The sequence below is a fragment of the Arvicanthis niloticus genome, chromosome 12 (genome assembly GCF_011762505.2).
Source record: "Arvicanthis niloticus isolate mArvNil1 chromosome 12, mArvNil1.pat.X, whole genome shotgun sequence".
Classification (NCBI taxonomy): Eukaryota; Metazoa; Chordata; class Mammalia; order Rodentia; family Muridae; genus Arvicanthis; species Arvicanthis niloticus.
This window is the reverse complement of record NC_047669.1, coordinates 43,872,207-43,894,091: the sequence shown is the minus strand read 5'-3', so window position 1 is coordinate 43,894,091 and position 21,885 is coordinate 43,872,207. Positions and strand designations below refer to the sequence as shown.

Below are 21,885 nucleotides of genomic sequence, written 5' to 3'. Positions count from 1 at the left end.
CAGGATCTCCCAGGGACTAAAACACCAACCAAAGAATATACATGGATGGGTCTTCGATTTTCACCTTAGAAATTAATGCTCACTCCCATGTATATTTTATCAGAAAGGTACCAGAGTTAGATAGTATGTATAAACTCAGATATTATTCCTTCATAAGTTTAGACAAGAGTTTTTGCATATTAGCAGATTCTAATTCCAATTGGCATATTTAAAATATGGATGGCAAAAGCTTGATGAAATAGTTAATATTGATGTTCAAATTATGTGTCTACAGATATTTTCATTTATTTTTAAAATATTAAGAACCAAATAATTGGAAGTTGGGCTAATTTTCAGTGTCTAATAAAACAGTTTAGTCATTTACTTGTGGTAAAAATATTTTTTATTATTTAGTAATTATTGATTTGAATCAATTCATAAGTATATTTTAAAGATCTTTAATGCTTTGATAATGTAAGTTTTGTATCTAAGACTGTTTAAATGATACATTTGTTATAATGGATCTATTATATTATTATTATTTTCCTACCAAATAATTTTACAAACATCACAATATTTCTATGTTCCCGGGTTGCTGCTCTATTTGGTGGGATGAACCTGGGAGAGTGGACCTTCAAAGTGAGGCAGACAATAGTAACATGCAACAGCCAGCTTTATTCAGGACATCTGAGGGCATTCTGGGGGCTAAGCAAGGTCAAATGAGCAAAGGTCACTTGAATTTAAGTTGTGTAGAGTTACAAAGTCCAGGTCACATGAGTTTAGGCTTTTACAGTCAGGAGGACAGTGCATGCTTGGACACATTATTCTGAATAATGATGGGTAAGATGGTGGATAATCTGAAGTAAACCCGCTCCTGTGACTATACCTGGGAGGGTCACCAATAAATCCATTTATGAAAAAACAGATGTCCAAAGGCCCTTGTCTTGTTTCCTTGCACTTGGCTCATAAGCTCTCAGAAATCTTCTAACACAGCTTCAGACATGGACTGCGTTCTGACATCCCCATAGAAAGAATACTACAGTGTTTTGCTAGGATGGCCTAAGAACTAAACCATCAACCAAATAGTACACATAGAACTAAACCATTTGGTTGGTTGATATTGTTGTTCTTCCTATGGGGTTGCAAACCTCTTCAGCTCCTCTAGTCCTTCCCCTAACTCCTTATTCTTATTCTTAAATGATTCAAAAAAAATTCTCAGAGTGCTTTTGCATAGACTTCTTTAAAAAATAAATAAATTGGTTATATTACTATTTTAATAACTACCGATACTATTTCCTTCACTTTTGGCCCATACTTTATTCATTTTTGCTTTATTTTATGGCTTCATATCTATGTTTTGAGATGAAATACTCAATACTATGAAATACTCAATACTATGCTTGCATATATTTTTGCAACTAAGTTTTGTGATATCAGAAATTATTTTAAATAAGAATATTATTGTTGATTGTTTAAAATACATAATTTGAAGTTTGATCAATGAATTCACCATTAAAAGAAGAACCATCACAGCAAGCGTGGGGCATGGAAAAGGACATAGATTGGTAAGAGGCCAGAAATGGTACATATGAGAAAGCTGCTACTGTTCATGCAGAGACGGTGGGTAGACTAGGCTTCACCTTTCAAAACAATTTCATGGGAGAAAAAAAAATATATATATATATATATATATATATATATAGAGAGAGAGAGAGAGAGAGAGAAATGGTTCTTCTAAAGGTCTAAAAGACAGGAAATGTCCAAAGAAATTACTGATTTGATAAAAAGAGCTTGTTCTAAGTACTTGCTGAATAAGACCAAAAGCAGAGTTCATTTAAATAGAGGATAAAAATATTCAAGAATATGATAAAAGGTGTAAATAAAAATGTCTAAGTCGGGGCTTATGTGGCTTTTAAATGCTGTGTTTCATTTCCCTGTAGAATGCCAGAATCCCCTGGTGATGTTCCCGAGTATCCATTGTTTGTCACAGTGGGTGACTGGCTGGATTCTATAAAGATGGGGCAATACAAGAGTAACTTCATGGCAGCGGGTTTCACAACGTTTGATCTGATTTCACGAATGAGCATCGAGTAAGTAATTCTAGGCTAATTACTGTAATTAGATAGTCTGCTCATAGGTTACAAATTCACACATCCAATCAAGAAAACCCTTCCCAAGGCTAACATGTGACTTCTGCTATTCCTGTTTATCATTCTGGTGGAAGCTGGAAGTTACTTTTTCAGCCATTAGTTTTTAAAGAACATATGTAATTCAAGTAACTTTGTGACATTGTAAATGTTTCAAAAACCCATATTGATCTTACTCACATCATAGACATTATATCATCATAGTATTTGTATGTATATCATCATAGTATTTGGTAAATTGTTGGTCATATATAGTAGTAATGCACAATTAATTTATACTATCTTTACCTTCTACATATTTCCATGATCAGACATTTTTCATTGTCTCAAAGATCATCCATTACCTACATCCAAGAGAGCAGCTCCAAATGTGAATTAAAAATATCATAATTAGGTGAAGCCATATGAAATTACCATCATTTTAAGACGGCAATGCAATTTCTTATGGCTCAAAAGAATGATGGTTTTAATGTCAAATATTGGATTTTATTAATTCTTATGAATTATTTCTCATATATGCACAAAACAAGGACAGATGTAAGAAATTCGAGTGAACTCTCTGCTAAGTTTGTGGGATAACCCATTCATAAAACAGTTGAAGCTCTATAAACCGTGCACTTCTATCATATCTCCTACCCCTGTACCATAGTCATAACTATCACTATTCTGTAATAATTGTTTATTAGCCTGTGAATATCTTATTCCTATATTTCATACAAATTTTAAAATTCATACAAAAGGTTATATATTATCCTTACCCTTTTTCACCCAGCCTTTGAGATTCCATTGTGTAATGCCTATAAATCTAGTTCATTAGTTTTGGCTATTATATGGAATTTTCTTATATGTCTCACTATTTCTTTAAACTTTTATTATTACAAGTACTTTTGCATTGTAAAATTTTCGTATTGATTTGTTTGTGTACTTCTTCAGCATGTAAGTACAGTTGCGATAGGGTTAGAGTATATACAGTGTACAATATGCATATTTCCACTTTTATTTATTTCTACAAAACTGCTAAATTTTGCGTAATGTCATTTTTTTTCTGATTACAAAATGGCTATGAGGATTCGGATCATGCTCACATTATACCTTTACTCTACAGGCCCAGCATTTTCTATGACCATTGCAAATTTGTATAAGTTTGAAATATAAATAGCCTGCAGAGATGTAAACATTCTATCTGGATATGATTGTTTTCTTTATGGAAAAAAGAAAACAGGAAGAAGGAAAAATAAAACTATTGCTATTTGTTTACATGACTGCTTAACAATTAACCGACATGATTTTGTCAAATGTGACATGGTACATATTTAACATAGCTAAGTATTCATTTTCTCTGGCTTGTCTTTATTAATTCTAGATGCTCAAAATCTCTGTCTTCCTTTCTGTCTTTCCCCCCTCCCCCCCCCCCCCCCCGCTTCTTCTCTCCCTCTTCCTGCTCTCTCAGTGATATTAGGCGAATCGGAGTGATACTCATTGGACATCAGAGACGAATAGTCAGCAGCATACAAACTTTACGTTTACATATGATGCACATACAGGAGAAAGGATTTCACGTATGAAAGTACTATAAACGCCTGTATTTTGTGCCTCAGCATTTCTACAAAGAAAGATATTCCCTCTACGACTCATTCTTCTGATTCTCCAGACATCCCTTCACAACCCACAGTCTCCTGTTCAGACTATGGCTGCACACCTTCCGTTTATGCTTCCACCCTGGATTTCAGTATCATGCTACACAGGTCCTTTCTGAATAGCCTGCAAATGAAACTCTGGCCCACTGCAGATTATCGCTGCATAAAGATAAATAACTCAGCATGAATGTGTAACTTTGTATAGAAATGTTTGGGAAGTGTTCATGGACTTAACCTAAAGGAATTCGTCCTCAAGTGTGGCATCTTCAAAGATGAATGTGGAGTTTGATAATAGATAAGACGGAAATAGTTGATTGACCATTCTTCCATGTTTTGTGATCAAGTAGCTTCCAACTTGACATACTTCTTTTTTGATAGTTTTACTCAACTCTACAGGTTGTGCTGTTGTTTTATTTTTTAATGACTTAATTGTTGGTGCCTGATGTTGTTACAATGATTTGCAGAATTAATTAATGATTCCATGTAGTGCAATTGTGTCTAGTGTGACTACAGTTATGAAGGGCATTGTTGGGGAGGGAGACAGACAAAAATACTGTGCTTTTAAATCTTCTAAGGCTGGGTTTGTCTATATTTTTTAATTAACTTTATAGGGTTCTACACATTTCATAGTAGGTGATTGTTTAGAGGCTTTTCCCCCTCTAATTTTTTTACTAACTGTACTGTATTTCTCTAGTATGTTCCAAGAATCAGCCTTGGAAAGACCGAGATTGAGTCCATTGCTCTGATACTTTTCTTAGATGGATGCATGGAGTGACCATATGGCTGTTCCCTTAGATTCATCTTCACAAGTTTGAAAAAAAAAAAAAAAGAAGAAGTTATCAAAGCATTGAGAAAGTAAATTGTTCACAAGACTTCTTTGAATAAAAGGTCTAACATAGTAGCCATAAAGTTAATGGGAAATGGTTTACTTAATTTAAGACAGCTTACAGTGGCCCAAGGTAATAAATGTATTTTGTTGAGTGATAATTGGTATATTTTCCAAATTTAAAAATTCCAATATTTTATTCATGAAAATGGGTTACATGGACATGCTGAACTGTTTTCCAAATCTTCTAAGAAAAGATTGATATCATAAACATGATATAAATAGATCTTACATTTAAGCATATATATATATATATATATATATATATATATATGCTTACACCATCTATATATTTGTGTGTGTGTGTGTGTGTGTGTGTGTGTGTGTGTGTGTGTGTGTGTGCACGCGTAAACCTTGGTCTATCGTAGTATATAAGAACACATCTGAGATGTATTGTCTTAATCACCTCTGAAGCTTGCAGCAAAATATATATATTTTTTCCAGTGAATTTGTCAGCTTCTCAAAATAGTGTTCCTTTTGAAACAAACTCAATGATAAAACCATCTGCTCGCTGTGAAACTACAAAAACTAACATTGTGATGAGTGAAGAATAAGCCATGTATTGAGGGAAGAAAAATGCAGAGCAGGTTGTCTAAAGACACAGATTTGGTGAACTAATTTTATGTGATGTCATAGACAAAGGTATTCCTCTCCACATCGCCAACCATACTGGGAAAGGGTAAAGCTATTTCTACTTAAGGAACCTCACTTCCCCTCTTATTCTTGTTTGTAGGATTTTCTTATTGTCCCTTCATACCAGATTCTCCCACTCCTTTTCTTTAGCTGATCCACCTCTTCCCCTCACCTATTTCTGCTTAACATTTTTCATTCCAAAAAAAAAGCATGTTTAAAGATAAAAGGATGTCTCTAGAGTATTCTTTAACTATACTGAGAAGGGAAAAGTGGATGGACATTCCATCATTTTTAAGTAAGTGCATCAGAAATAGCTAACAACATATTCCAGCCACCTACATGCATGGCCATATGTCACTCATAGACTCTCTGCAGTTTGCTTGATACATTTACACAAATCTGGACACATTTAGGGGAAATATAAAATTTCCATATTTATCTGTATTTAAATATCTATTAAATGATAACAGATGTAAACAGATGATTAAATTTATTAATCATATATATTTATTTTTATAATACAACAAAAAGGTATTAGAAAAATAAGAAATAGAATAATACACTCCATCATAAGACTCTGTCAGTAGCAACTGAATGCCTTGATGAAATCAATTCTATAATAGTATTTAAAGGTCTGATGATTTATATTCAGTGATGGCAAGATTTTTTAAAAAACTGTTAATTATTTTCTTTAAAACTTCTGATGATGTAATTCTATTTCTAGTTAATTTGTATTTCTATCTCATGTCTTTTCTGACATGAGATACTTATTAGATACTTATTATAACACTTTCCTTTTACTCTCTCACCCCAATATCCTCTTCCAAGTTTTGTAAAATTATGTTTATAATTTACCAAGCTATGAGCATGATAATGTTAAGTATAGTAGTAAAATTCATCATGGACAGAACAAGGAAGAAATCTGTATACAAATAAACAGAAATATCAAAATATAACAAGATATATTTATTTTCTGCCTAGTGACCATGCATCCTATGACTGAAGAGGTAGTAAGGTCTTGGAATAATAATAATGGCTAAAATAACAAATTCAGTTGGAAGTAAACATTCTGAGATTTTCTGGTGCACATGTACAATAAATTTATTTGACACATACAAGAATAAAGTAATTACCCCAAAATAAACTAATGACTTTCATAATTACAGTTAGGAATAATCTCTTATAATGAAAATGTGCATATACATTATATACTTGCCTTTAAGAAAACTTAATAGATTCTAATGAGTGAATTTTTGGAATTTTGAAAATCGTACCATGTACATTTTTTATCTGCTTGATAATCAACTTCTGGTCTATAGCCCAAAATGTAAAACAAATGTACAATCAAGAGAAAAGATGGAGTATTTAAATCATTCAACTAAAAAAATATCTGAAATGACGACAGTCTAACAGGAAGGAAGCACTGCAGAGCTGCCCTCTAACAGCTGATAAATGAGTTGTGCATGCTACAATCACAGGTTTATTACCTTGGGTATCACTCCTTAAAATCTACCCAGCTACAAACTGAATGAGGCAGTCACAACTCTAAGGCTCACAGCCCGTAATAGAAAAGAAAGCCAAATTCAATCTGTGGAAAGTTTTTATAAAGTTCTTTATGGTAGGGATCGTGAAGAGGAAATTGCATATCACCCAGCCTGTGTCCTAAATGTCTACTTTGATATCTTTCTCTATTAAATTCACGTTCTGTGAGAAAGTCAGTTAAACTCTCAAGACTTTTTCTTTTTTAAACCAGTATTGTGTTTTTCCCCTTCTTCCTTTATTACATTTTTGGCCTCTCTTTTTTCTGTTTAAATTCCCCATCCTTTCTCTTTCTGTCTCAGGTTCTATCAATACACTCATATCAACATAGCGAAGCACAGCAAGTCTATAAAGGCCTAGTAAATTTCCATGGAAGGGGCTGGATGGCAGGGCAGGTTGCAGACCATTAAAGCTTTGATATGTTGGGTCCTAGCATATGAATGGGAGCGTCAAGTCAGAGGGTATGGGTTCTGATTCTGCCTAACAGAAATTAAACACAAAGGAAAGAAATTTCAAAGTACAAGATAATTATTTTCTGAAGCTTCAGTTAGCTCAGGAAGTCTAATATTAAATAAAAAAGAAATCAGTATTTTAAGAATCAAATGCTAACTTATAGGAAGTCTGTGTATTTATACAGAAAAGAGGTTCAAAAAGCTGATGCATTACTTCTTATGTTATGATCACCTTAACTTTCGCAACTTGAATGTCATGTAGCCAAATAAACACATATTCATAACTACTCAAGACATATTTTGATGCTTTTCTTTGAGAGAAACTAAACCATAGAGGAGAAGACTGGGCACAACTGAGAACATTCTTTTGTCTTTCAAGCACTGAGGTCATAATTTTTCCTTTTTATAACCAACATTTGCGACATCCTTTATCGTTTTTTATAATGTTCAAAAAAGGATAACTATTTTGCTATAGTTGAACAAAATAACACGCCTCTCATACATACAAGTAGTTTCATAAAAAATGAATTTAAGTACATTGTCACTAGCTTCCACCCATCCTCAGGTTTAGATTTTAGAGGCTGGAGACTCCTTGCAGTTTGCTATGGTCCCTCTGCCACAGGGGATTAGATCTTGCTGTAGAATAAGAATAAACACACAGGAACTAGCTACGTGGGAATTGCACCTTCAATCCCCTGCAGAAAGAGATATTTTGACTCTTGTTTGGTAGAAGGAATCATGCTTGTAAGTTCTCTAAGATACTCTCATCAGAAATCAGTCCATATATGGACTCATTTCTCACATAGCCTTTGAAAGCATCGTTTTCCTTTCAAACCAAACCTTAAATTTTAATCTCTAACCTGAGCTGATTTGTCTAACAAAGGTAACAATATGTACTTCAAAGCTAGCATATAATTGTTTCAACTTCAAAGGAAGTGATTGCCTATGACTAGATCTAACGGAGTCACAGGGAAGGAAAACCTTAGACTATATAAAATTAAACACCCCATCTTCCTCTTCGAGTTCCCTTAAAACGTCAAGAATTAGTCAGTGTTTTAAAGATTTATTAGAAAAACAGTAGGGTTTTGTTATAAGGAGATGTGACATGATACATATGTCTTCTGGGAATAAAGGGAATAAAGTTGAAAGGATTTAGGATACAGGTCATCTGGGTGTACTTAACTAACGTTTTATACAGAGTAGTAGTTAGATTCAAGGTATCATTAGGTCAAAGTATTTTGAGCATCCTCAGAGCTTGGTTTGAGTTATATACAACAAGTCTTGAGTTCTTTGCTCTTGGAGCAAGTGCTTTTTGTTTGGTTGGCAGATTTCTCTTTTGAAGTCATGGACTATACTTAAATCTCTAGCTTTTGAAGTTAGTGCATTTTAAAATAAAGTATGTAACTTAAGAGAACGGGAGTTTAGATGGGAGGAAAAGGACATCTAAATCAACTTCAGCTTTTCAAAAAAGAATCTGACAACTTCAAAGCTTGTGCATGTCAGTTGTGTCAAATCCCTTCTCCTTTGTTATATTTAACACTTTCCAAATCAAAGCAATCTTTAATAAGCAAAACAAAGGGATGTCCTTGCTTAAATTGCTGTACCTATTCACAACATTGCCGTCTTTCCTTCAAAAAGGGAATACTGGTTTCATCATGAGAAAATCTCAAAAGCTAATTCTTCTACCCTTAAGTACAACAAGTGTTGTTGCTGTTGTTGTTGATGTTGTGGTTGTGAGAGAAGTTAGAACAGCAAAGGCAAAAGAAATTTTACCTGGCAAACAGGATAAAGGATGAAGCGTAAGTGTAATACAGAGATACAACCCTGTGTAATACCCTGTGTAATACATAATAGCACAGGGTTGTATATGGAAGCCACATTCCCAGGCACACAGTTTCCAGTTTTGTATTAGCATATAAGGTACAGGCTAACCATGCATCTATCCTAGAAGTTGTAAATTCAAAAAGTACTTATTCTATTAATGATAGTCTCTCAAGTAATATAACTATCCTTATCCGTGTTTCTACATTGTTTTTTATCTCCCAGTGGTCTTTATCTGTCACAATAGCATTTTTAGTGTGTGTGTAAATCAGAACAACTAAAGAGTGGGTAACAAGTCTACTTCAGTAACACTTCTCAGCTGGTATCAGAATCTCTGTTTCATTAGTCCTTATAGATAGGAAGATGCAACTTTGTCTCCAGAAAGTACATGACTATAAAGAAAACTCTGGGTATCTAAGAACCGTTGTTGTCTATATATCCAGTTCAGATCTTATATGTAGCCATAATTGTTTTTATGAGTTACCCAAGAGCTTATCAACTGTTGTTTGTGTTTTTGTGCTGATGCTGATGCTGAAGCCCAAGGCCTTGCCACAGAAGGCAAGTACTGTACCACCGCCTTGCTGCCCTCACCCACTGCTGATATGCACATTTCAGTACGAGTCTGTCCATATTGGCAGCTTCCACAAAAGACACACTTCAGTTTTCTGTCTTCTAGAAAGAGCCAATATCATTTTAAGTGCTTAAAATCATAACATGTGGTGTGAAAAAAAAGCCAATTCCTAAAACAAATCATTAATGCCAAGGTTTCATCTGAAATGCTCTGCTGCTTTTGTGATGTCTTGAATCTTTTCTATGTTGAGTTATTTGTAGAATTCGCTGTTTGTGTTCTGGACAGAACTTGATTTCATATATTTTTCATTTAAATATATCTTTATTCAGTCTTAAAGATGGAGCACTATTAATTCTGTTGCCTCAATTTAACTTGGGGAGTAGCATTTGCTCTCCTAATCCTCATCCCAGGATACTCTTATCAAAACCATGATGACATTTTAACTGGGCATGCTTTATCCATTTTCATATATTTGTTTTCCTTTGCTAAATCTGCTTAAAATAAGATGTTTGGAAACTCTAAGGAATAAAAACCAGTAGCCACTCATGGGCTAAGGAACATGTAACTGAACGAGGTTGATGTGATCATTGTTTAAAACCATGTTCTCATATCATTGATATGATAAATATCATTGCCATATACATTCAAAGTATTATTAAGACAATGCTGAATATTTTAGACAATATATATATATATCTTTAAAGAAAATTATATTAATATACTGATTCTATGCAAAACTCTCATTTACTTTTATAAAAACATGGAGCTTCCATTCAATTTTATGTTTTTTTAAATTAGTCCTTTAAGAGTAAGTAGAAAATAGAAACAAAGCTTGAAAGGGTAGCATTTGGGGCAGAGAGGTACAACATTAGAACAGTGGTAACAGAAATGAATACGAGGAACACTTGATTTTAAAAATCATCGGATGTGTTTCATTTCTGATATCATATTAATCATTTTGCCAAAATGACTCCTAAATTGTGACATTGAAAACATGTACATAGAATATAAATGCCTTTGAGAGATTTTTTTTCCATAAGTTTAGTTTTCATCTCGTGTGCAAGGAAAATACCAACTGTCTAAATTTTGATTTAAAAGGGTAAATTTTTTTATTATGTATATGCTGTCCTGCCTGCATGTATGCCTACAGGCCAGAAGAGGGCACCAGATCTCACTATAGATGGTTATGAGCCGCCATTAAATTGCTGTGAATGGAACTCAGGACCTCTGGAAGAACAGCCAGTGCTCTTAACTGCTGAGCCATCTCTCCAGTCTCAAAGGGTAGTTTATAACTAGCAATGCTTGCTAAATATTAGTTATGCTTGTTGTAATGATCTCATATTTAAAAAATTACAAGCATAGTATTAACTATAACATTAATAACAAGTATTACAGATCAAAGATAATAAAACTAATTTATGTTAAAGTGATTACTTAATTTAAAAAGAATTAGAAAAGAACCAATTAATATCATGTCAGGTTGTTCTTACTGGTAATTTTGAAACTTAAATGCATTTCAAGGATGTGAATATATAATGTAAATAATTCTACTCATTTTCATGAAAATATATATATTGACATTAAATTAGAAAAAAAATCCTATGAAAATGCCCAAATAAAATAACTATGTTTTTAAAATATATTAGTAGGAATCTGAACATTCTTACATTAATACTTTTGATTTCTAAGAAATGTAATTAAAGATTTTTAAAATAGTAATTCATTAAATATGACTGTCAAAATATTTTATACATGGTAATGAATTACCCAATGTATGGATATTTTTTACTCCTGTCATTAAAGTTAAAACAGTATCTAAGATACTGAAAAACCAACATGAAAGGGTTTACAATCAATATACCTTTAAGATGTATATGTATTTTACACAACATTAAATATTTTAAAACACAGTATCTTCATATGGATTTTGTGTGACACTTGGGTTTTTACATGACATTTTTGAACACTGAATGCGTAATATTCTTTTTTCCCCCAATTGCTTTAAGAGCCACTAATTAGAGTCTGAGTTTAGAGGAAGTGTTTGTTTTGTTTTGTCAATTTCTTGAAATCAAGACTCACTAAATAACCAAGGCTGGCCTCAACACCCTCCTTCCTCTGTCCCTGGGTATTGAAGGTACAAAGTTATATACCTGTCTGTGGTTACACGTTTTATATCTCCATTCAATCACATAATCTTAGTAACCTTCAAATTCTCAAAAAGTTACAAATGTCATTATAGTGGCTAAAATTTCCTTTTTATTTTACAAATGATTCTTCTTTTAACTCATACCAATCAGACATCTTGTAAGATCAGTTAGAAAAAGCAAGTTGTTTTCCTCTTCCAGTAAGAGAAACACAAAAGGAAATCCAACATTCACTTCGTGAATTTAGGACAGTAATGTATGCTTTTTCTATTTATTTTTTAATTGTGTTTGATGTTTAAAAGTTCACTAAATAGGATGTTGAAACAAGTTCAAATAGCGGTTTCATTTTTATAGGACCTTTTTATTTTCTTCCAAGTTTCCAAAACCCTCCGAAAAAAATTAAAATAGTCCATTTCCCTATTTCACAATGTTAACCACTTCATTAAATACAGACGTATCTATAATTTAATGTAAATGATCAGAATTCCATGATTTGCCTAAAACTTTTATCCTATTTATACTATATAATATTTAAAATAAAATAAAGGAAACCATGTCAGTTTACTGGCCCCAGACTGTAAAATTCTTCCATTTTAAAATAAGTATATATGCTTATATACTTACTGATTTATTTTAAATGTGTTTATTACAAATACAAACATCCAACAAAGCACTAAGGGTTAGTAAAGCCAAAACAGACAAGTTTATGTCTCATAAAGTTGATATTTTAAAAGTAAAGACACACAACAGCCACATGTTATACTGATAATCACATTGCATATGTGTTACAATTCAAGTGACTATGACTTTACAATAAGTGGTTTTAAAATATCTGTACAGATATATTACGTGATATGAAAAACTGAAAGGAACATCCAGGAAAAAGTGAAAACAAAGTTCCAAACTGAGAGAGCAGTTAAGAGTATGGAATTTGGAGGGTGTGAGGATATAAACAGAATGACACATTGTAACGAGGAACAAGTATCAGGGCATGGACAAAACTGCAGGGCTTCAACAGAATGTGGTAGCTCTTGTCAGAGTAGACCGTCTGAAGATGGAAGAATTTTGGGTGATTAAAAACCATGTTTACTAACGGACTGGAAATAAGGGACGAAGAAGACAGAAAAACAGAAACTAAATTTGCATTTGGGGAAACAGTAATTGATTTAATGGCAGTGAAGTGGGAGCTTTGAAGCGGAAAAGTCAAATTGGGCTTTGGCTACATGGTGCCACAAACAACTAGTAGTCAAACAGAACTATTATGTAGGCGTATGTCAGCTGGGGAGATAGCTCAAAAGTAGATTGTTCTACTCACAAGCTTGATGACATGAATTTAAGCCCCCCAAACCCCCATCTTAAAAAACTTGGCACAATGACACTTCCATAATCCCATAATTGGTAGAGTAGACAAGAGGATCCCTGAGTCTTGCTGTTCAGTCAGCTTAACCTAATTGGTAAATTCCAGGTCAGTGAACAATCCTGTCTCAACATAATGGTGGATGGTAACTGAGGAAAAACAGTCAAATTTGTTGTCTGGCCTCAACATTTACGGGTGCGCGCTCCTGCGCGCGCACACACACACACACACACACACACACACACACACACACTTATAAGCTGTTTCATCTGAGAGCTGAAGGACCAATTAGGACTGGAGATCAAGAACTGAAGTCCATTAGTCCATATATCAGTATTTACATTTTTAAGACCAAGAATAATCCTGTATAATAGAAAAATAGGACCAGGACTGAGCTCAAAATGATTCTAGTGTTTAGAGATTAGGCAGATATCAAGAAGGTAATAAAATAAAAGTTAAGGTATGGAAAAGAGAAATGCAGCTGACTTGGTGCCTAACAGTGTATGTGTGTTGCTCTTGCAGGGGACCTGAACTTGGGTCTAGCACTCACATGCACGAGCCCACAATAGTTGCCTATCACAGCAGCTCCAAGGGATCCAGTGCTCTCTTCTGGTCTCCTGGGGCATCCCCAAATATGTACCCATGTACACAGATACATGCATACAAAGTTAAAAATAATACTAAATCTAACAACAAAAACCAACAACAAAAATAAAGGAAAGAAGTCAAGATCATAACCAAGTATTGGTCATTGGATAATGGCAACTTTATCTAGAATGTTCTCTTTGCGGTCCTTACTGAGGGAACTCTCTAAGAAGCAGTGAAGTCAAAACCTGCCTGGCTTGGCTGAGAAGACAGGTAGGAAATGGAATCAGAACGAGTCTTCAAAAGTATTTGTTGTGACAGAAGCCAAGGGATACAGGACAGAGCAAAGGAGCTGTGGGGTCAGGAGAGTTCTGGGTTTTGCTTTTTGTTTTGTTTAGATGAAGGATGTTAACAAGCGTCTTTACATACTAATGACAGTGATTTGGCTGGCTGGGATCTGATTATGCAGGAGAGAAGATAATCACAGAAGAAGGCTGGAGAGACAGAGTTCATTGGTATTCCAGCAAAGGAGAAAGGTTACTTTTCAAAGGAACAGGTACACAGAACTCCGGTGCAAGGAACGGGACTGTGCAGCATGCAGCTTAATGGGTAGATGTGTGGTGGAAAGGGCAAAGATGTTGTTATGTGAGTAGTTGGATTTGAGGGAAAAATGTCAATGGGTTGTTTGATTTGACAAGTCAGTTTCCGGGTTGGGAAGGAGGTGTAGGTTGAAAGTGTAGTTCTAAGTTGTTGAAGTAGGATGTATACATTTGATTTGACTTTACGTAAATAGTGAGGAAAACAAACTATTTCAAAGGCATCTTCATCAAATAGTTTAAGATATCTTATTAAAAGACCCAACACTTAGCTTCCCAAGGGCTCTAATGAGTCTTCCCTGCCCAGATAGTAGAGACTGAGGACTTCTCAAGGGTACTAGTATTTGTTCTGAATTCTTACTTATGTTTGCCTGTTGCAGAGTAAATGACATAAACATTTGGTATATGTTCTATCAAAAGCTATGAAAATTGAAACTAGTTCAGTCCTGACAGAGGTGCAGTGTTTATCTATCCTGACAATAGTCACAAATCCTGTTCTGGAAGTGTTTGATCTCCTATCTAAATTTTAGAAAGAAAAAAAAAATAAGGCTGGAGATATTAACCTTTTAAGAGAAAATATTTTTGTTTTGTTTCCACATAGAAAACACTGTAAATTATGTTGTTATTTAAAAGAAGTAAATGGGTGAGGTGAGGGTGCTTTGTCATTGTCCCTTTTGACTTAAAGAAAAAGATTAAAAAAAAAAAACAAAAACACAGTGCTGGGTCCTTTATTTCTTGGTCATGCTGTACCCAGTGTGTGGGAATTTGAAGATGCATATTTCTTCTTTGGGCTTTATGTAAAATTAGATTGTGACAAATGGGGTAAGACTGTTCTCCATAATTTTTCTATTCTAGCATAACCTAAAATATAAATATGTAAGTATACATGTAGATTCCTATTTGCCTAAACACTTAAAATATTTAAACAATCAAATTTTAAATGGTAGATGTACTCAGTGCATTCAAAATATTAAGTACACATGTCTTTGTGGCACAGATCCTAAAAAACAATGTTAAATCGTGAATTCTGTATAATACCTAGATAACATCTGTCTAGACTTATTTAATCCCCCCTCAGAGATTATATTTGATAAATCAAAAACTGCAGCCACAATACTTTTTTCCCTATAAGTTAAAGACTTATAAAGACTTTCCTTGTTAACAACCTTGCAATTATCATTCTTCAAGTGTTTAGTACTATGGTCATCTATTTTGCAAGAGGGTTTGGATCTGTTTGTGACAATGAGGAGGGATAGCACCACATCATGTTTTCTGTTTGAAATCATATCACTATTTAGGGCATACATGTTTCCTCCAAAGTTGCTTATGCAGTTGATGTTTTCATTTTAGTTGTAATTCCAATATGGTAGAAACACAAATGCAGCAAAATGGCGCTACTTGAACTGCAATCACCCCCCCCCCCCCAACCACACACACTACCTACTTGACCATAGCAGTGAAATACTTCAGTTTCATTGGAAGGTGGTACTATTTTCATCTTATTAATCTACTATAATATTCCATGTAAATGTTCATGTGTTGGCATGCAAATGAGGTAATAAGTGTTATAGAATGTTCATCTCCCAATATGAGGAGTTGTTTTATGGTGAACTGAATTATATGTGTCATCTAGTTGCTGAAAGGATATGGTGTTTAGCAAAACAACCTGCTGAGCAACATAGTAAGATTTTTGTACAAAGTACAAATTGCTAATTATTGTATTTTATTTTTCTATGATTTCCTAAAAGGCATTATCAGGGTCTTACAGATGGAGAAAGCCTGTTTATTAAAATATCTATTACCAAATAAAAGTTACAGTTTTGGTGGTTGAGTTTGTGATGTTTTGTACTGTTATATGCAAGTGTATTATTGTAATTTACTTTTTAGTAAGTATGTCTAGGCATTGTTTAAAACTTTAGTGATTATGAATACAAAACATAGTTGTAATTTTTCCAAATAATTACAGACTTTGAGGTCTAGGCAAAAACTCACAGAAATCACTATAATTAATGGATACATATTTTTGTAGTGATTTTATACTGGCAGATATTTTGTGAGATTTGGGTGAATGGAATTATGTATTACAGAGGTAGTTTATACAGATACATAAACAGCACACAACATAAACTGGTCTATCAAATCTTTAGACCATCAATGTCCATTAAAAATTTTTCAATATATTATAAATCAGGGATTTTCCAGATTCCTTATGTTGCTGACAATAAAATACATTCATACCATCTCAAAATGATTAGAAGTAACAGATCCAATGTACCTCACTCCTTTATTTATTGTCTGACTATAGCTACAAGTCACTCTGAAATGAAAAGTGGACAGAAGGTACCTAAAGCCCTTCTACATGTATCTTAAGTAGACTTGAGAAAATCACATACTGTTTTAAAAGCTTGTTGTGCTCACAATAAAATCAAGAGAGTCAAACGAACTTTGTAAGTCCAGTGGAATTATGTTGTGCTTCTGGGTTTACTCAAGATAGCTTACAGCTGCCAACCATCAAAACAGCAGATTCAAACAACTGAAATATTTACGATGTTTTAGGGTTCATCTTTTCAACATTTTCTACATCACCAAATAGAATTTAGGAGTCATGTGAACTCTTTAATTTCTAATAACAATAAAACAGCAGATCAAATACACTTAAAAAAAAAAAAACCCTGTTCACCTTTTGTTAAAAATCATCTAAGTTGGGGATGAAGAGATGGCTCAGTGGTTTGGAGCACTCATGGCTCTTGCATCGGAGCTAGATTGGAGTTACAGCACACACGGGCTGGATCACAATCTTCCCTGATTCCAGTCCCAGTAGATAAGATCCCTCTTCTGGCCTCTCCAGGTGCCAAGTATTCATGTGGTGCAGGTACATATAAGTAGACAAAACAAACATAAAATAAAATGAATAAGTCCAACAAAAATAATTTTTAAATGCCATCCAAGTTTACTGTAAAGTTGGTTGCTTGGTCTGTTCTTATATGTTTAGTTTCCTCCAAATGTTTTGTGGGGGAAAAAAATACCTGATAATTGCCGCCTAAACGGGGGGAAAAAAAATGCTGGGACATAAGCTCTGTTCTATGTCTAGAGAGAACATATTATATAAGCAGATAAGCATCTATGTTTTGTCAAAGTGAGTCAAAGAGAAGTGATTTAATCAAATCAAAGAGAAGAGGTTTAATCGCTCCCTGCACTTGGGGTCAGAAGTTAAAAGGACAATCACATCAGCAACTGAGCTGATTTTCTTTGGGTAATAAAAAATTTCACAAGGAAGGAAACTTACCTATTGAACACTTGCTATCTATTGGTCAAACATGTATACTCTTTTCTTTCCTTAGTCCTCAAAACCACTAGATGAAATACATTTTTGAAGATGAAATATACACAAAGAGTAATTTTCCTAGACCACAGAGTATAGTGTATTCCCACTCTCTGTTTTAACAAGGGCATTTATGTTAATACCTTTGGATATACAGACTATAGAAGCTTTGTTCGTTTAGTTTGGTTTTTGCCTTATGAGAGCCAGGAGACCAGAACTGTAACTTACTCCACGTTAGAAATACTTAGGAATTCGGAAAGGCACCAGAAAAGCACGCCATGGTAGTGCATGTACAAGTGTCTTTACCACTATCTCTTTGATGGAATTCCTTTCAGTTTATTCCCTCTACCCTCAATCCAATGGATAGGCCAAATTCATTAATGGGCTGAAAAACAAGTATGGTAGTTAAACATACCACTGGCTAGTGTTAAGGTAAAATAACATCCCACATTTATGCTAAAAAGTGATATGAAGAGAGGAAACTTTTCAAATACACGTTCGTCATGAACTTATCCATTGAGGAGTGGGTTGGTGGAAACAGCCAGCTTGAAGACTGACCAAAAAAACAGTAAAAAAAAAAAAAAAAAAAAACGTAGATATTTACAATTGTTGCATCTGTAACCTGTCTGTTGTGGAACAAATGTGCAGGAAAGTGTCTATATAAAATATTACAATTAGTACAAATTCTTTCTATTGCTATAAACTCCAAGTGAATTTAAGAAGGTAACTTCTATCTAATCCATCCCTGGCTACCAGGCTCTCTGATCCCGAGGATTGTAATCACAAATTCATGCCTGGTGTTAGTTAATATCCGGGACAGCAGACAGCTAAGAACTAGGAAGAGGATCACACTCCCTTTGCCAAATAATGTTTCTGTTTTTTAAAACTGACTTTGGTTTTTACACCACTTTCCCTCTCCTGCCTGTGCTAAGAGCTGTACTTCTGCACGACTCAGCTCTCAGGCCTAGCGGAGCCCGGGAAAGGGTCTGTGTAATGGGAGGAGCATATCTGAGCAGATCCTCTCTCCACCTCACGCCGTCCTCGACGATGGCGGTCAACGCAAATCTGTGTAGGCGCTAACCAGAACCCAGGAGCTCTGCAACAAGCGATGCGCGCGCAGCTAAGGCCGCCCAGCACGCTACCCAGCATGCTGTGCGCGGGCCTACATCTCCCACGCGTCCCAGCAGCAAAGGCGCTACCACACGATTCCCAGCGCATTGGCGGCTCCCCATGTCTTCTGTGCCCACACTCTCGCTAATAGAGTTCCTCTGCGGAAATCAGACCATTTGTTTTTTTACCCAGAGCTCTTCAGTCGCAGAACTTGAGAACAGGTCGGCGGACATCTACAACGCCCCCCAGTAGGCGTGGCCTTGGGACCGGAAGAAGCTCCCGTTGCCAAGGAAACGCCACGCGCCTTGGCGCCTGCTCAACCACTGATGCTCTCATCCACGGTGAACCCGCCGGTTCCCCCAACTTGTAGTAGAGGCTGTGCTTGGGACAAGGGAACCTTCCTACGGAGGCAGAGAGAGGAAGGCTGAGGTTCCCGGGGAAGATCCCACCGCGGAAACGGGTACCAGAGTGCGTCCCTTCCTGTCCTTGTAAGCCCCTTGGCCTTTGGATTGGCGTCAAAGATCAGGTATCTCCACCCCCACCCCGCTTTTTGTCTCTCTTCATCTCCATCTATGTGTTATCGCTCAGCTCTGTTGGGTATGATTTTTACATGCCATCAGCTTCACCCTCGTTAAAATGTACGCGACTGTTCTACGGTGTCTGTAGCGTTGTGGAATCGGCGGCAGGATCCACTAACTCAAAAAGTTCCCGCTACCTGTTCGCAGCCATTTCCACCCCGGTAGCCAGAGGACACCCTCTCCCTGTCTGATTTAGAATTATTCTAAGCTATTACCCGCATTTTAAAAATCCAAGTGAGTTACTATCTCTAATCTGCGAGAGATGGAAAAAAAAAGAATTGAGTTTATGTGGTGAGTACTAATAAGGAGCCTCGAAAATGTATTGAACTGCTTTGGACGAATGTTGTTTACTTGCTTGGTTGACTCTAACGCTACCCAAGACAAGCCTTTTTTTACGATGTGTGAACTATTTGGTTGAAATTTCATCATCAAATTTTTCTAACTTAATAAGATTGCTTAATTGGGATAGCAAGAATGTGCAACAGCCCACACCTCTAACGTTTAAAGTTTACAAACTATCATTTCTGGAGTTTTCTCCGTCTCATCTCATCTCTCTCCTCAGCTTAACTCTAAGCTCTTACATGTGGATAACATGCTAAATCTCCATTGCTTTTCTGGCAACCAGTAATCCTTTGGAAAGCTAATTCTCGGAAAGGAGCTAGGAGACCTAAGTGTTCTTAATTCAAGAACAGGAGTTGTTTCATTTTGGCAAGTTGACTTTAGCTGTCAATTCTGCTGTCGTTATATAGTATATACAGTAAGACTTTTAAAGCTGAACTGAAGGTATATTTTGTTCCTAATCTCACCAATATGCTGGGTTTTTTTAAAATCCTTTAAGGCAGTCAGTCTAGTCTCAAGTCAGTACCAGCTTTATATCCTGTCCCCCCAACCCCCCAACCCCTCCGTCTATCTCTGTATGGAATTTTTCGTGTAGTGTAGCGCCTGCTGAATCCAGAAGGTTGTGGCCAGCCCTGCAATTGGAGTTACGGTGTTTAAGAGCCTCAGTCAAGCTCTGGTGTCCCGGAAGAGCATCGAATCCTCTTAGCAACTGTGCTCTCTGCTGCTAGGAGTGTAATTTTCAATTTTTTTCTTTCTTGTTTTACAGTGCTTGAGATCAAACCTAGGACTTTTGCACACTGTAGGCAAGCGCATTCCCATTTTGCCACATAACCAGTTCCTAAAATTATACTTTTCTTTAGAAAAATTAAATGGGGGGGGTGAAAAAAAAGGAAAATTAAATAGATGTGAGTAGAGAAAAAGAGAGTACAAAGCTAATTGTTTCCCTAATTTCAACTCTGTCACAGTCCCTCATGCAACCCCCACCCCCGTGCATTTGTTGTGGATATTAATTGTGTAAATTTTCAATTGGTAGTAAAAATGTAAAGCCTTAAGCAAAGCCCAATTGCTTTTCAAGAGTTCTGCAAAGTATAGAAGTTCACTGAGATATGTAGCGTTTGGGACTAGGTGAGTTTTTGCTTGAGTGGCTACCTAATTGTGTGATGTTTTTATTTGTTCATTACAGTGAGGTGATTTTACTGGTAAAAAGTTTAAACTGCCATTTTGAAGAAATTCAGAACAAACTAGAGGACGAAAACTGGCTGAGAGTGTTTTGTGATATGTGTTCTTAACTGGACTATCCAACTACAAATCTTTATGGCTTATTCTCCATGCTGCAGATTTTGATTCCAGCTCAGCCTGATCTTGTCTCTTATTGATTAGCCAGTCTTCCTTAATCACAACTTTCTCTACACTTAATAAAGAAAAATAAGGAGATGGAAAAAGACAATAAAATCAGTAGAACATTAGTCCCTCAAAAGCATACTTTCAAGGTATAGTTCCCCTTCAAAGCTGAAGAAACTGTTAAGTCTCTCATATCCTGAAAAAGAGACATTAATGAAAGGAAACAGTGTTTCACATGACAAAATCTAGGGATGTGTGAATTGAGAGATGATGTCATAAACAGACCAATAGAAGAGTAGATTTCTCAGCTTGTGTAAAGTGGAAATATTTCCCAGAAAGGTTCTCATGGACAAGTACTCACAGACAATAGTATTTTCTTTATTCATCTCTTGGAGCTTTAGAGCTCATATCGGCATATTAAAAGGTGATGCTCTGTAGAAGCTTGTTACATTTATAGAGTATAAAATTTCCCAGACATCAGTGATCTTGAGATTCTTTTAAAAGTAATTCTTAAGAATTCTCTTCCAAATAATACAGTTTAGAATCGTACAGAGAACCTACTGCTAGATCCACACATGTATAAGAATATAAAATAAGAGATTGAAAAATTACTCAAAAGAGATAATAGGAAGAAAAATGAAACTGGAAAAGGTTACTATCTGTGTGCTATAGAACAGAAAGATGGAGGAGAGGAGGAAGGAAAGACAGCTCTCTGAATCTGCTCTCACACCTAGGGAAATTTCAGGCAAATTAGAATTTAAAACCTAAAAAATATAACTATAAATACAGGAAACAGAATATTAGTTAATATGTTCAAAATACTGAATAGAAGGAAATATTTCTAGACC

General features: G+C 35.3%; 2 protein-coding genes and 1 long non-coding RNA gene across 5 annotated transcripts in view; 2 read left to right on the top strand and 1 right to left on the bottom strand.

Moving 5' to 3' along the window:
* The window catches only part of Epha6 (EPH receptor A6), an 851,223-nt gene extending 844,722 nt beyond the window's left edge, over positions 1 to 6,501 (top strand). Inside the window, exons 17-18 of the mRNA XM_034515065.2 lie at positions 1,920 to 2,069; positions 3,577 to 6,501. Of these exons, the coding sequence (XP_034370956.1) occupies positions 1,920 to 2,069; positions 3,577 to 3,691 (265 nt within the window). The 3' untranslated portion in view covers positions 3,692 to 6,501. The remainder of the gene's footprint in view (positions 1 to 1,919; positions 2,070 to 3,576) is intronic.
* Positions 1 to 19,041, bottom strand: part of LOC143444073 (uncharacterized) — a 25,469-nt gene extending 6,428 nt beyond the window's left edge. Inside the window, exons 1-2 of one of the 2 annotated variants that reach the window (XR_013113613.1) lie at positions 18,968 to 19,041; positions 17,028 to 17,189 (exon numbers count right to left, since the gene is read on the bottom strand). This is a non-coding gene — a long non-coding RNA (uncharacterized LOC143444073). Of the gene's footprint in view, positions 1 to 16,116; positions 17,190 to 18,967 lie in introns of those variants that run through there. The other variant, XR_013113612.1, reaches the window with a different exon arrangement.
* Positions 18,998 to 21,885, top strand: part of Arl6 (ARF like GTPase 6) — a 23,609-nt gene continuing 20,721 nt past the window's right edge. For both annotated transcript variants that reach the window (XM_034515088.2, XM_034515087.2), the window contains exon 1: positions 18,998 to 19,305. The gene's annotated coding sequence lies outside the window, so the exon portion shown is untranslated. The remainder of the gene's footprint in view (positions 19,306 to 21,885) is intronic.